This window comes from Artemia franciscana, chromosome 13, assembly GCF_032884065.1.
Source record: "Artemia franciscana chromosome 13, ASM3288406v1, whole genome shotgun sequence".
NCBI classification, from domain to species: domain Eukaryota; kingdom Metazoa; phylum Arthropoda; class Branchiopoda; order Anostraca; family Artemiidae; genus Artemia; species Artemia franciscana.
In genome coordinates, this window is record NC_088875.1 from 9,281,398 (window position 1) to 9,298,177 (window position 16,780).

Sequence of the window (16,780 nt, forward strand, 5' to 3'; positions counted from 1 at the left end):
ATACATAAATTTAAGTTAAATTAATTTATCAATTACCAGTAGCAATATCAATCCATTCTCCATCTAAGGCCCAGAAGTTGGAATCATTAGCAATTGACGATGCTTGACTGATATCAGCGGGAGAGGAACTTCGTCGTGAATTAGATAGGCTATCATTTACATCAGCTACTGTTTCCCAGCCTTCTTCTGCTCTCAAATAGGGACAATCCTGTAATATTTCTGCACATCTTTCCGCATTAGTTGCTAAAGGTATAATCAGAAACTATCATAAGAGAATACTAATAGCAAACCCAAAATGTTCCATTTTGACAAAAAAAACATTTTACAGTCATCGATGCCAAATATCTTCTTGGGATATCAAATATTTCTTTAATATTTGAAAATACCAAAACTAGATAATTGAAAATATAAAAAAATTACCTTTCCAAAATATTGAAAAAGATAACATTAAAATATTATCTTTGTTAATAGAAATTGCTAGCAAGAGCAAGAAATCAGAGGAAACATGAATTAAAATTATCTAATACTACTGTTGTAAAAGCGAAAATGCGAGTTGTTGAACTAATTCGTTATTCCTCATTAAGTTTTTTTTTTACTTGCTTCTTCTTTATTTTTCAAAAGCTCAAATGACATATGCACATCACCCCACGGCATTATATTCTCGACTAAAACAAAATCCTAAATTAAAACTCACAAGCCATAAATTAAAAGCCCATATCTAAAACAAAACGATAAAAATAACAAAAATTGAATATTATGACGTTCAGGGACAAATAATATTATTTATAAAAAATGTGCACTATGATATAGAGAACGTTCATATCTCTGTACTAAAAAAAAGGTTGGTTATAATAAGACAAAAAAAAGAAGAAAAAGAAAAAAAAAGTTCACCTGTCGACTGGTTACTGTCGTAGAATTAGAATCGATAGAATTAAATCAAATGCATCCAATAGAATTAACAACAGAGTAAAGGATCCTTGACATCGACAATTTTTGAAAGCTCATTTTGGTCACTTAGATTGGGAACAGACGCCAGGAAACACGTTTAAGGGAGAATAAGGTCATATTGCCAGTACTGTACAGACAGAGCAGAATATGTATGTTATTATTACATGGCCTTGAATGCTGGTAAGTCACATTTTTTATTTTTCCTCAAATTGGTATAGCTTCCCTCAGTTTACACACCTTCAGGAGTCACAAGGCTCCTAGTGTAGACCAGAGAATCTGGTGGTCCGGTTCTTAGTATCCTCCTTGATGAGAACCTTTCATTTAGACACGATATAGCCATGATTAGGAATCTCACGAAGTTTGGTTTTCATTCAAAAACTTAGACACATATTTCCTGGATCTATTCTGAAGCTTCTTTTTTTCTGCCTTGTCCAGTCATATATTTTTATTGCCCCGTCTGCACTGCGGTCACTTTCTGTCAAGCATAATAAAGCACGGCGTCTGGTTATGGACACAAACCGTTCCTCACCAACACTACTCTTCAGTCTACAGTCTATTTACATTATTTCTTGTGTTTCTTTTGTCTTTCATCAGCTTCACGGCAATCTTCCAAAATCTGTTCAAAAAACTCTTGTATTTATTTCTGATTCAGCTCCATATAGCCTTCGTTCTTCATACAATATGTGCATTCCTCCTACCCCTACTATTTGATCAGATTTTAATCCCCTCATTGCTTGTTAACAGGTCCGGAATTCACTACCTTCTTCAGTACAGAGGTGCCACTCATTTGGGATTTTTAGAAGGACTCTTAAAGACCATTTAGTTAAGAATCAAACAGAATAGCATTTTGTTTTTATTTTCCTTTTCCTATTACAAGTTGATGTCCCCTGAGTATTTGTTTCATCATCTAAGGCTGTCTTCTCTGCGCTTTGACTCCCAGGCCTCAGGTATGTTCTCTTTTTAATCTTGTATGTTATTTGGCTATTGTTCTCTTTTTTGGTTGTTGCTTATATTGCATTTTTTTTGGTGTCCCCCTTGTATCCCTGGCCATGGAGCCTTTCGAGGGGAAATAAGAGTATTGTATTTCCGTTCTGTATTTATTGGGAATAAAGCACCTTACATATATGTATATGCATTTTTAAACTAGCATAAATTGATGTCAATATATATTTCCTATTATATAGGTCATACATTCAAACACTAAAGAAACAAGGGTTGTACCCTTTTTTCTCCCGCTCTATGACATCAATCCTTTAAGATTTTATCTTGATCAATAAAACTTGAAATGGGCCATTCTTTTTTTGCATTTTGGTTAAAACTCTCCTTTGGAAAAAATCTTTTCTGATGTTTACACATATAGGAGCAATATTTATCTTGCAGCAATATTTGGCTTGAAACTTGAGATATTTTAGTTGATCAGGAAACCTTGTAATTTTTCCAAATTACAGCAAAAGCCATGAAATACATGTGGTCGTTGATCGAAGAAGACAATCTTAGCAGAAATGAGTTAGTCTCAGGATTAGTGAACCTCGTATTTTCAAAAAAGAAAAGAAGGGTGATCTTTCCGAAACAAAATTTTTTGTTGTATTTTTCGTTTTGACATTCTTTGAAAGTCAAATATGAGCTAAACAATTTTGCATACCTTAACTTTTTTTCAATGCTATCTAATGGTCACTTAACAACATTGACATGAAGGGTGAACCATATTTTTAAATTTTGAAACTACCCGTGCTACTGTTTAATTCAAAACTCACTCAGGGCACGTGTCTGCCTAAGATTTCAATAAAAGTTCCTAATTGCAATTAAAAAAAAAAAAAAAAAAAATGAAGATTTTACTCTCGTTATACTGGTTTTGATGGGAGCTACTTAGCAGTTAAAATCGATTCTACAATCCAGATAAACGTACATTTACCTTGTGACAATCAAACAGTATCTTTTATGCACTGCTTCGCAAGGTCAACCGCAAAACTCAGAATTTTTAATTTCGAGCTTAATCCTTGGATTTAAATTTTTAAGCTCAGGGATTTGACTTCTTGTTCATAAGTGATTTCAATTTAGACATAAAGTGTTTGTCGCCTTATTGTGATACTTTATTAAGTGCTTTATCTATTTACACTGTTGCAAAGAAATTAGTGAATTACTCATATATCCGACATTCTGGTAGGGTATAGAACCTGGGTGATACTATCTATTCATCCGGGCTCAAACCTTCACTTATTGGGGTGATCATTAATCAGTAGGGTTTTTACCATTTAAAGTTATAGTCTGAAGTGCCTAAGAAATTTCAAATAGTTACTTGTGCAAAGCCTAGTAAAAATAAGTGTTTTACTGTGAGCGATTGAAAGATACTATTTGACCCACTTGTTGGGTCAATCTGGTAAGACACTATTTGACACACTGAATAACGTACTAGGACAAACCACGTTCCTAATCACCTTCCTCGGTATATTTTTTATGTTAGTGATCGTAAACTTATGTACAACCATATTATTAACAGATTATATCTTGTCTAAAACGTGCAGAAGAATTAAGTGCTCCAGAAACTATCGTGAAAGTTGAAACTAAGAAACCCTTTTGGGATTTGGATCCTCAAATAATAAAAAAAAAAGAAGCAAAGCTTCAGATTTGAATTTGCTGTACCTGAAAGCTTTCCTTGCGGTATGATAATTTAAAGTCACGAAATGGGCTAGTCTTGTCTCAGTTCCTCGTCTTATCGACACATTACGGGATTTTGCTATCTGAATAAAGTCTTAGAGTGTATGATTTTTTTTTTGTATCTTACTTCTGAGATTGATTTTGGATACAATCAGCTTGGTTTTCTACTTGGGTTTGTATGCAGCGACTGTCATCTCATCTGATACTTTCTTCTCTTCTTTTGGATTCTTCTTCTTCTCGAAATGATAAAACAGCTCAGTTTTGCGCTCTTATATTTCCAAAGTTTCCAGTTCTATTAACAAATTCCAGTTATTTCCCTCACTTTATTCGAAAGGCATTAATCTTTCTATCATTTTGTTGTTGCAGTTCTGGGACTCTTCATCTTTTCTTGAAGTCAGGGTTAATGGTTCGACTTAATACCGTTTCCGAAAGGGTTCCAACAAGGAGATCTTTTATCACCAAGTTTATTTAAAATATATATATTTCTCAAGTAATTAATAAAACACCGCCTATTTGTCTGGACCGTCTAATGTTTCGTATCTAACAGGCTCTTTTGACTTTCTTGTTATGAGCAAAAGTAAAGATAGAGTTTCTAAGCCTGTTAATAAAAATCCTAAAGCATTTTTTCAGATCAGTCTTTATTCAAATATTGGCAATACTTCCGGCTCCCACCTCCTTTTCTTTCGCTTCTGGAATACGAATCGCCCCCCCCCTGCTACTTCATTTAGGCGACAGGGCATCAGTATTGGGCATATTTCTGATTCCCAGGTGAAGATTCAGGTCAGTCACTTGAGAATTAATGGAACCAAAGGTAATACAATCGTTACGCTTTAGATCATTTTCAATTCAGTGAACTATCATTCAAAATCATTCTTTCTGGGTTTCTAACTTCTGTTGGATGAAAGTTATTTCTTTTTTGCTCAGTCAATACGTCCAATATTGCCAAATTTCTCCTTTTCTCTATCTATAGTACCTCAATAGAAAGATAAGTCCAAATTCGAGGTCAATAATGTTTTTAGTAAAATTGATGTGTTAAACAGAAAGCTTTCACATTTTGCATCAGTATTTTTCTTTCTCTTTTTTTAGACTCTTCTGTTTAAATTTCATTTTTTTTAACCCCGCAATTTATTTTTGTGTTATTAGCAGTTAAAAAAAATACTAATAATGACAATAATAAAGGAAGGAATTCGTTACTGACGAGACACAAAACATACAAAAAGGTGCAATTCTCGCTTTTTGTTATTAGCCGGAGTTGGAACTCGTGTCTGTCTTTTAAGACCCCAAAGGATGTTTCGGACAAACATAAGAGTTTGGTACAAGATCAATAAACCTAATTGTTTAATTACTAGATAAATATCAAATATCAAAATCTCTCGGTGATAAAAAAAAGACAAAATCAAATCCCATGTCACAAATATAAAATTATAATGCTTACAATTTCTTAGGAGAAACGGTGTGCTTGCTCTGTAATGCTTTACAACTAGCGTAACGACATCTCCCGTATCTCTCATAACCTTCAGAGTCTGTTCATGGGTGTAATTTTTCAGCCGATGACCATTCACTATAATTTTAACATGCTATCATTATAAGTTTATTTAGATTTTTTTTCGGGTGTAGAAAAACAATAATAAGAAAATATATAACACAAGAAAAGATATAAGCGGAACAAAGAGAAATATTGGGTGTACATCAGGAAAAATATTTCTCATAGGAAATTAGTAAAAACAATCACTGCCAATTAAAATTTCCCGCTTAAAATACCCTGACCTTCGCTGCTTCGATAGAAAAGACGATCGATGAATTTTATGGTTATCCACATCCAGCCAAAAGGGCAGTGCACAAAATTTCATGCAATTTTTAAACAAAGAAAAGTCGACCAACACCTCAAAAAAAGAGACAAAAGGCGCATTTTAGGCTCAAGTACGTGTGTGCAAAAAAAGAAAAACTACAAACCGAACAAAGAAAAATAGTATAATACTCTTCAGACAAATAGAGCAGAAAAAAAACAAGCAGAAATGGGAATAATATTTATAATAACAAATTAGTAAGAACAATTACTACCAAACAAAATTTTACACTTTAAAATACACTGATTTTCGAAGTTTAGATAGAAATGGCGACCAGAGAATTTTATGGTCATCCATATCTTAGCTGTTATACAACGGGGACAATACTGACTATCTTGAGTGATACAACTTGATCTACCTAATGAACGAAGAGAAAATGGAAAATCATGCAGCAACCCTAAGCCAAATCGGTAGCACACTTAATTTTCTGCAACTTTTAAAATACAGAAAAGTCTATTGACACAACAAAAACGAAAAAAAAAATGTATTTTATGCTCAAGTACGTGTGTGCACGTACAAAAAAAGAAGCAAAAATGCGAATGGTATTTACAATAGAAAAATAATAAGAACAATTATTTCCAAACAAAACTTTCCCCAGAATACACTGATTTTTGCTGCTTAGATAGAAAAGGCGATGATGAAACTTGTGATCATCCTTATCTTAGCTGTTATACAACAGGGACAATACTGACAATCTTGAATAATGCAACCCCATCTATCGACAAAGCTAAGCATACTCCTTTTCCATACCAATCTATTTAAATCCTCCCTCTTTACACCCTCCCAATAAGTTTAGATTTCCTTCAAATTCTTCTTTACGACCTCCTCCAATCGAATTAAGGGACGACCTGCTTTTCGTTTGGTCCTAGATGGATGGTCGAAAAGGACGATTTTTGGCAATCTGTCATCCTTCCTCCGCAGAACATGTCCTAGCCCTCACAACAGTTCTTTCATTATAGCCCTAGAAAGCGGGATAGAACAACATTTTTCGAACACTTTACTATTTGAAATACGGCCAGTCAGACAGGTATACAAAACAGTCGGTAGACAATTCCTCTTGAAACAATATAGTAAATCCTCTGCAGACTTTCGGGGCACCCACATTTCAGAACCACACTTGAGCACTGTTATCACTGAAGCACCCAATATTCTAATCTTAGTACGGAGACTTATCTTCCTTTTCTTCCAAACTTGGAGGCGACTTAAATTTCAAAGATAAATTTTAGAGTTATAATTTTCCTAAAAACATCATTTTAGATTATATAACTTTTCGGTTATAATATTACAAGTTTTTTCGACTAATAGTGATTGTCATTGAGAACAGGAAAGCATATGAGATAATATAGCGTTAAATGAGAAGCTAGAACTCCCCAAGACCTAAATTATGGAGATGACTTGAGTGACCTATATATGTTGGAGAAACAAATGAATTTTCGGTGGTTTTGAGTATGCGAAAACAGGCTTGAAAATTAATGTTAAGAAGATTAGGTCACTTAAATTTGGAATAAATAAGGACGAAGAAGTAAAGCTAAGTAATAAAGTAACTAGGTAAACACTCTGTAGACAGGGCGAAGAAATAAAAAGTAGAATAGCCCAGATGCAGGTGGGTTTTTTTTTGCTGTTGAAAAAGTTTGAAAAAATATTAAGATAATTAGTAAATGTTTTACAAAAAAAAAACTTTTGTGGTAGTTTATATGCATTAGTTTGAGTGACCACGAAACGGTCACTTTTATGTAATAAAAGTAGAAATAAAAAGCCAAATAAAAATTAGGATGTCGTCGAAGGGATGTCGAAAAGTCTTAAAAAAGATTAAAACAAGTACGAGTTTAAGAGAAGGGGTTTAAGAATGAAGGCTGGAAGAGGGTGGAGGAGATGAAGAACATGCGGAGCTATGTGGGCCCCACATGGCTTGGTATTGCATTGTGTTTTCCCAGATGTAGCAAAATTCAGGTAAAAGTAAAGCAAAATTATCGTCCACTCTCAATTTTAGCACCCTAAATGGAAAATTCATCTCTGGGTCTAAACTCGGCTGGATTTCCGCCAATTGTTCTACCCTTGCAACTGAACCCGCTCTGAGTTTGGTCACACGAGTAGTGTCCCTGTAGGCACTCCCAATACAGCCCTATCTACTACTCCTTTCGAGCTGTATTGGGAGTGCATACAGGGTTACTACTCAAACGTCTTGTACATTTATTTCTTACCAGACAAAATTGCGTCTCCAACAAAGAGTTGACCAGTAAGATCTGCAGCTTGATCACGAAACACTCTTGAGATAAAAACGGGAAGTCCATGTTCTGCTCCTCCTTTTATGCTAAGCCCCAGACCAGAACCGTTCTGTTTCACCACGATCACTTCCCTTTCCTAAATAGAAATATGACTTATACAAAAAGTAATTGCTGAAAAGGAGAAACTAACAATTTTAATTGCATTTATTGCAATGTCATCTACTTCCTGTTTGAGATTAAAAATATCTATACAGCATGAGAAATAGATAGATTAATTAGTTCCAACCTGACCATGGTAAATTTCGTACAAACGAATACCAAGCTATTACACTGTATCTGCTTTAAAAAAATATTAGTCTATAAAAGTCATAAATATATATATATATATATACATATATATATATATATATATATATATATATATATATATATATATATATATATATATATATATATATATATATATATATATATATATATATATATATATATATATATATATATATATATATATATATATATATATATATATATATATATATATATATATATATATATATATATATATATATATATATATATATATATATATATATATATATATATATATATATATATATATATATATATACTAGCTGTTGGGGTGGCGTTTCGCGCCACCCAAATACCTAGTTGGTGGGGGCGCCTCGCGCCCTCCCAAGCCCCTCCGCGCGCGTAAGTCGTTACGCGCCATATTAGTTGCGCGCCATTGTAGTTGTGTCCCTGTGTCCCACCTGTGAATATAGATAAATATATATGTGAAAATATGTGTGAATATATAGATAAAAATATGTGAATATAGATATATATATGATTTTAATTACGTAAAACTTGCGAATATACAACATTCTTCGCTGTTCCATTGTCTGTGCATATAAATAGATTGTCAGGTTTACCGACTATTGAACATGCAACATATAATTGTCCGTGGGAAAAACAATCCGTATTCAGATCTATACCTCATTATTCAAATGATTGCCCTTGAGCTTTGTTGATGCTGTTTGCTAATCGAACATACTTTTTTTTTCTTTTTAGTTTTTTACCTTTTTTATTTTTTCCTTTTTTTTAGTTTTTTTCTTTTTAAGTTTTTTCTTTTTTTAGCCTTTTTTGCGCCATATTAGTTACGCGCCATTGTAGTTGTGTCCCTGTGTCCCACCTGTGAATATAGATAGATTATATATATATATATATATATATATATATATATATATATATATATATATATATATATATATATATATATATATATATATGTTTTTAACTACGTAAAACTTGCGAATATACAACATTCTTCGCTGTCCCATTGTCTGTGCATATAAATTGTCAGGTTTACCGACTCTTGAAATTCCAACATATAATTGTCCATGGGAAAAACAATCCGTATTCAGATCTTTACCTCATTATTCTAATGATTGCCCTTGAACTTTGTTGATGGTGATTGCTAATCGAACATTCCCTGTGTCCCCGTCGTCAATTATATATCCCCCTGTGCCCCCCGGCGTCCCCGTTGTAGTTGTGTCCCTGTGTCCCAGTCGTCATTTATATTCCCAGTATCCTAGTCGTCATTTGTGTCCCAGTGTCCCAGTCTGTAATTTCTCTCTGAGCGTCCCGGTCGTCATTTATATTCCCTGTGTCCCGGTCGTCATTTGTGTCCCGGTCTCTAATTTATCTTTGAGTGTCCCGGTCATCATTTATATGTCCCGGTCGTTATTTGTGTCCCAATGTCCAAGTCTGTAATTTCTCTTTGAGCGTCCCGGTCGTCATTTATATTACCTGTGTCCCGGTTTTTAGTGTTCTTTTTCTTCTTTATTTTTCAGTTTTTTTCCTTTTTTTAGTTTTTTTTTCTTTTTCAGTTTTTAGTTTTTTATTAGTTTTTAGTTTTTTTTCTTTTTAGTTTTTTTTGTAGTTTTTACCTTTTTTTTTAGTTTTTTTTTAGTTTTTTTCTTTTTAGTTTTCAGTTTTTTACCTTCTTTTAGTTTTTTAGTTTTTTTTAGTATTTTCTTTTTAGTTTTTCTTTGTAGTTTTTACCTTTTTTAGTTTTTTTCTTCTTTTGTATTAATGCTAAAGCCAAGGTTCGAACCTGGAACCTCTCGGACCTAGAACCTGGACAGCCAGGAACCTAGGAACCTAGAACTTGGACCATATATATATATACTAGCTGTTGGGGTGGCGCTTCGCGCTACCCCAACACCTAGTTGGTGGGGGCGCAACCATCATTGCCAGTAATTGTGTTGGATACTAAAAGTCGAGGATATTGCTTCGTGCACCTTCCTTTGGCCATGCATGGTGAATTTTCGTTCAGTGCACCGTAAGGTCCATGTATCATAATTTTTACAACAATATCATATAACCCCTTATCGACATTTTCATCAGGTATTTCAGCGGAAATCACATCATCAATTTCGTTAGAAGTAATTTTATTATGTAGCTAGATTAGTATATGTGCGTGTGGCAAACCTCGTTTTTGCCATTCCACTGAGTACATCCAGCATCGCACTGACCCAAACACTTCAAGTTTTACTATGTAGTTTATCAGTGATTTTAACTTTTGCCGGAAGACACGGGCCGTAATGTCATGTCTATGAACCGCCGATTGCCCTTGAAGTAAAAGCTGCTGTATCTCGTCCCAAGATTGATTATATGTAAATGTAATAAATAAATCTGGACGACCATAAAGACGAACATACGCAATAGCATCTTGAGCATATTCATGCATATTACGGGGACTGCCAGCATATGACGAAGGTAAAATCGTTAATCTTCCAACGTTTGTGGTATTACCGTCATTTACAACTACATCTCGCAAATGAATGTATTGTTCAGAGCGGAGCTTGGTCTGATTCAGACGGATATATAGCAAACGTTCTGATTCAATTTTTGCATACATATCAACGACGTATTGGTGAAACAATTGACGACATTTTAAAATATAATTGTCTTCATCCTGCCGAATCATTAGTCTATAGGAATAATAATGCATTGCACTGCATTTCTTATTCATTTCTTTGTTAGTGGCTGGATTCATCAATTTAATATTAAAGTGATAGCCGTCGGCTCCATCACAAAAAATGATAGGATATTGTAGGGCATCGTAGCATCGATGAGTTTCAGTAATTCTTACCAACTGAGCGTTTCGCTTATGAAGAATAATATCTCGAGGTAAAAACTGATCACCGACCATAATGATCGCCACTTCGTCGATAGTTGGAGCATTGCATCTACGCACATGTTGGCCAGGAGGCGTTTTGTCAGCGGAAATAATAATTTTATGCGTATCAGTAGGCATCAAATCGATGGCTGTTTTGAACAGACGCACTAAATTATTATTTTCGTGGAAAAGATGTTGCAATTGGGAAACGACTGTCCTTTCAACGTTGGGAGAAATTTCGCAACGTGTATTCAATTCAGAATTTCTATCACTGATGAAGTCCAATTGTAAAAATTTATGATTCTCGCCTGAGAATGGTAGAAGGGATCCTGCTCTATGATAAATTTTCCCTTTTACTTTGAAAGTAAGCATAAATTGGTCTTGATTTTCGATTCGGGCACCAAACGACGTCATTTGGAAACATGAGTTATATTTTCTGATGTTTGATAAAAAACGCTTAGATTCTGACGTAGTTCCAGTAAGCAAAGTCTTCAATGGCTCTGGGGGTGCAGCCAGTAGAGGAAGTTTAACTTTCCCTGAGGCGCAACACATTCCCATTGTTTCACCATTAAATTTCAAGGCCTTGCAGTAGGGACAAATTTTAGACATAGTCCCGATTTGAAAACATCTACTATAATCATCGACTGGGCTGTACCTGAATGCCATGCGATAATTTTCACGTTGCTCTTGTGATTCCTCGGCACGCTTTCTTTTGGCATTATCTCTTGAAGCCGCAAGCCTGTTTTCACGTTGCTCTTGTGATTCCTCGACACTCCTTCTTTTTTCACTTTCTTTTTTAGCAGCAAGTCTGGTTTCGCGTTGCTCTGGTAGTTCCTCGACACGCCTTCGTTGACGTAAATTGCACATTCCTAATCTAGCATTATCTCTTGAAGCCGCAAGCCTGTTTTCACGTTACTCTTGTGATTCCTCGACACGCCTTCTTTTTTTACTTTCTCTTTCAGCAGCAAGTCTGGTTTCGCGTTGCTCTGGTAGTTCCTCGACACGCCTTCGTTGACGTAAATTGCACATTCCTAATCTGGCCCTTTCTCTTTGAACCGCAAGCCTGGTTTTGCTTTTTGGTAACATTCTATAACATTGACAGTTGGAAAAATCTTCACGTGCCAAGCTTGCTAAAGCTCAACAATTTATAATAAACCTCAAAATTTTAAGTATCTTTTTTAAGGTTTTCAAATTACTTTAATCTATTGTCAAAATATTTCGAAATATTTATGCAATTCCCAGTTTTTACATGTAAACCCTCAACACATAAATACATACAACTTATTTTTATATATATAGAAGATATAATGTGGCGTAACAGACAAAGTGTAACAGACAAAACACACAAACAACTTATTTTTATATATATATAGATAGATATATATGTTTTTAACTACGTAAGACTTGCGAATATACAACATTCTTCGCTGTCCCACTGTCTGTGCATATAAATAGATTGTCAGGTTTACCGACTCTTGAACATGCAACATATAATTGTCCATGGGAAAACAATCCGTATTCAGATCTATACCTCATGATTCTAATGATTGCCCTTGAGCTTGTTGATGGTGATTGCTAATCGACCATTCCCTGTGTCGCCGTCGTCATTTATATATCCGCCTGTGTCCCCCGGCGTCCCCGTTGTAGTTGTGTCCCTGTGTCCCGGTCGTCATTTAGATTCCCTGTGTCCCGGTCGTCATTTGTGTCCCGGTGTCCCAGTCTGTAATTTCTCTTTGAGTGTCCCGGTCGTCATTTATATTCCTTGTGTCCCGGTGTCCCGGTCTGTATATACATTCGTTTTGAATTGGTCTTTTTTTTAGTTTTTAACCTTTTTTTTAGTGATACATCATGATTCTAATGATTGCCCTTGAGCTTTGTTGATGGTGATTGCTAATCGAACATTCCCTGTGTCCAAGTCGTCATTTATATATCCCCCTGTGCCCCCCGGCGTCCCCGTTGTAGTTGTGTCCCTGTGTCCCGGTCGTCATTAATATTCCCTGTGTCCCGGTCGTCATTTGTATCCCGGTGACCCGGTCTGTATATACATTCGTTTTTGATATATGATGAAATAAATTGGTATATGATGAAATTGGTATATGATGAAATAAATTTTTGCGTTTTTTCCCTTTTTTCTTTTTAGTTTTTTTTGGGTTTTTACCTTTTTTTTAGTGTTTTTCTTTTTAGTTTTTTTGTAGTTTTTACCTTCGTTTTTGAATTGGTATATGATGAAATAAATTTTTGTGTTTTTCCCCTTTTTTCTTTTTGTTTTTTTTTGGGGGTTTTACTTTTTTTAGTTTTTTCAGTTTTTTTCTTTTTTCTTTTTAGTTTTTTTTTTGTAGTTCTTACCTTTTTAGTTTTTTTTTAGTTTTTTTTTAGTTTTTTAGCTTTTTAATTTTTTTATTAGTTTTTAGTTTTTTTTCTTTTTAGTTTCTTTTGTAGTTTTTAACCTTTTTTTTTAGTTTTTTTTTACTTATGTCCTGGTCGTCATTTATATTCCCTGTGTCCCGGTCGTCATTTGTGTCCCGGTGCTTTGTTGATGGTGATTGCTAATCGAACATTCCTTGTGTCCCGGTAGCTTTCTCTTTGAGTGTCCCGGTCGTCATTTATATTCCCTACTAGCTGTTGAGGTGGCGCTTCGCGCAACCCCAAGCCCACCCGCACGCGTAAGTCGTTACGCGCCATTGTAGTTGTGTCCCTGTGTCCCACCTGTGAATAGATATATATATATATATATATATATATATATATATATATATATATATATATATATATATATATATATATATATATATATATATATATACATATATATATATATATATATATATATATATATATATTGCATATAAATAGATTGTCAGGTTTACTGACTCTTGAACATGTAACATATAATTGTCCATGGAAAAAACAATCCGTATTCAGATCTATACCTCATTATTCTAATGATGTGTCCCTGTGTCCCGGTCGTCATTTATATTCCCTGTGTCCCGGTCGTCATCTGTGTCCCGGTGTCCCAGTATGTAATTTCTCTTTGAGTGTCCCGGTCGTCATTTATATTCCCTGTGTTCCGGTGTCCTGGTCGTCATTTGTGTTCCGGTCTGTAATTTGTATTCGAACAATCCCTGTATCCCGGTCGTCATGTATATGTCCCGCCTGTGCCCCCGGCGTCCCCGTTGTAGTTGTGTCCCTGTGTCCCGGTCGTCATTTATATTCCCTGTGTCCCGGTCGTGATTAGTGTCCGGGTGTCCCAGTCTGTAATTTCTCTTTGAGGTTCCCGGTCGTCATTTATATTCCCTGTGTCCCGGTCGTCATTTGTGTCCAGGTGTCCCGGTATGTAATTTCATCAGTTGACAAACATGACGTCAGTCGATAAACAACTTCACGACGCATACAACTCAATCCTTATAATGACGTTAGTCGACAAACATGACGTCAGTCGACACACAAACATGACGTCACTCGACACACACACACACAGACAACTTATTTTTATATTTATAGATAGATGTCCAGGTGTCCTGGTCGTCATTTGTTTCCCGATGTCCCGGTCTGTAATTTCGTCAGTCGACCAACATGACGTCAGTCGACACACAAACATGACGTCACTCGACAAACAGACACACAGACAACTTATTTTTATTTAAATACTAGCTGTTGGGGTGGCGCTTCGCGCCCCCCAAGCCCCCCCCGCGCGCGTAAGTCGTTACGCGCCATATTAGTTACGCACCATCGTAGTTGTGTCCCTATGTCCCACCTATGTTTGTGTGTCGACTGACGTCATGTTTGTCGACTGACGACATTATAAGGATTGAGCTGTATGTCGTCATGAAGTTGTTTGTCGTCTGACGTCATGTTTGTCGACTGACGAAATTACAAACCGGGACAACGGGACACAAATGACGACCGGGACACAGGGAATATAAATGACGACCGGGACACATTATATACCAATTCAAAAACGAATGTATTCAAGCCGAAGTAACTGAGTTGGTAAAGCGTTATGTTCCAGGTCCGAGAGGTTCCAGGTTCGAACCTTGGCTTTAGCATTAATACAAAAGAAGAAAAAACAACTAAAAAAGGTAAAAACTACAAAAAAAACTAAAAAGAAAATACTAAAAAAACTAAAAAACTAAAAAAAAGGTAAAAAATATAAACAAAAAAAAACAAAAAACTAAAAAAAACTAAAAAAAGGTGAAAACTACAATAAAACTAAAAAAAAAAAAAAAAAAACTAATAAAAAAACTAAAAAAACTAAAACTGAAAAAGAAAAAAAAAGAAAAAAAAAAGAAAAAACTGAAAAATAAAGGAGAAAAAGAAAACTAAAAACCGAGACACAGGGAATATAAATAACGACCGGGAGATATAAATGACGACCGGAACACTCAAAGATAAATTACAGACCGGGACACCGGGACACAAATGACAACCGGGACACCGGGACACAAATGACGACCGGGACACCGGGACACAGGACACAAATGACGACCGGGATACTGAGAATATAAATGACGACCGGGACACAGGGACACAACTACAAGGGGGATGCCGGGGGCACAGGGGGATATATAAATGACGACGGGGACACAGGGAATGTTCGATTAAAAATCACCATCAACAAAGCTCAAGGGCAATCATTAGAATAATCAGGTATAGATCTGAATACGGATTGTTTTTCCAATGGACAATTTTATGTTGCATGTTCAAGAGTCGGTAAACCTGACCATCTATTTATATGCATAGACAATGGGACATCGAAGAACGTTGCATATTCGCAAGTTTTACGTAGTTAAAAACGGGGGCTAGGGGGGATGGCGCGAAGCGCCACCCCAACAGGTATATATATATATATATATATATATATATATATATATATATATATATATATATATATATATATATATATATATATATATATATATATATGCATATATATATATATATATATATATATATATATATATATATATATATATATATATATATATGTATATATATATATATATATATATATATATATATATATATATATATATATATATATATATATATATATATATATACTTTTAACTACTAGTTTTTAGTTTTTTTAGTTTTTTAGCTTTTTTAGTTTTTTTTAGTATTTTCTTTTTAGTTTTTTTGTAGTTTTTACCTTTCTAAGTTTTTTTTTCTTCTTTTGTATTAATGCTAAAGCCAAGGCTCGAACCTGGAACCTCTCGGACCTAGAGCCTGGAACATAACGCTTTACCAACTCAGCTACTTCGGCTTGAATACATTTACCTTTTTTAGTTTTTTTTTATTTTTATTTAAATTTTTTTAGTTTTCTTTTTCTCCTTTATTTTTCAGTTTTTTTCCTTTTTTAAGTTTTTTTTTCTTTTTCAGTGTTTAATTTTTTTAGTTTTTTATTAGTTTTTAGTTTTTTTCTTTATAGTTTTTTTTGTAGTTTTTAACTTTTTTTAAGTTTTTTACCTTTTTTGTAGTTTTTTTTTTTTAGTTTTTTAGCTTTTTTAGTTTTTTAGTATTTTCTTTTTAGTTTTTTTTGTAGTTTTTACCTTTTTTAGTTTTCTTCTTCTTTTGTATTAATGCTAAAGCCAGCGCCACCCCAACACCTAACTGGTGGGGGCGCTTCGCACCCCCCCCCCCGCGCGTAAGTCGTTACGCGCCATATTAGTTACGTGCCATTTTAGTTGTGTCCCTGTGTCCCACCTGTGAATATAGATAGATATCTATCTATACATATAAAATAAGTTGTTTGTCTGTGTGTCTGTCTACTGACGTCATGTTTGTGTGTCGACTGACGTCATGTTTGTCGACTGACGTCATTATAAGGATTGAGCTGTATGTCGTCATGAAGTTGTTTGTCGTCTGACGTCATGTTTGTCGACTGACGAAATTACAGACCGGGACACCGGGACACAAAT

The 16,780-nt window shown here is 34.7% G+C and overlaps 1 protein-coding gene across 2 annotated transcripts in view; it reads right to left on the reverse strand.

Moving 5' to 3' along the window:
• LOC136034485 (gamma-1-syntrophin-like) overlaps positions 1-16,780 on the reverse strand; it is a 66,925-nt gene that overhangs the window by 30,519 nt on the left and 19,626 nt on the right. For both annotated transcript variants that reach the window (XR_010619187.1, XM_065715700.1), the window contains exons 3-5: positions 7,652-7,811; positions 5,039-5,164; positions 37-243 (exon numbers count right to left, since the gene is read on the reverse strand). Coding sequence is in view for 1 of the 2 variants with exons in the window: in XM_065715700.1 (XP_065571772.1) it covers positions 37-243; positions 5,039-5,164; positions 7,652-7,811 (493 nt within the window). In the remaining variant the exon portion in view is untranslated. The remainder of the gene's footprint in view (positions 1-36; positions 244-5,038; positions 5,165-7,651; positions 7,812-16,780) is intronic.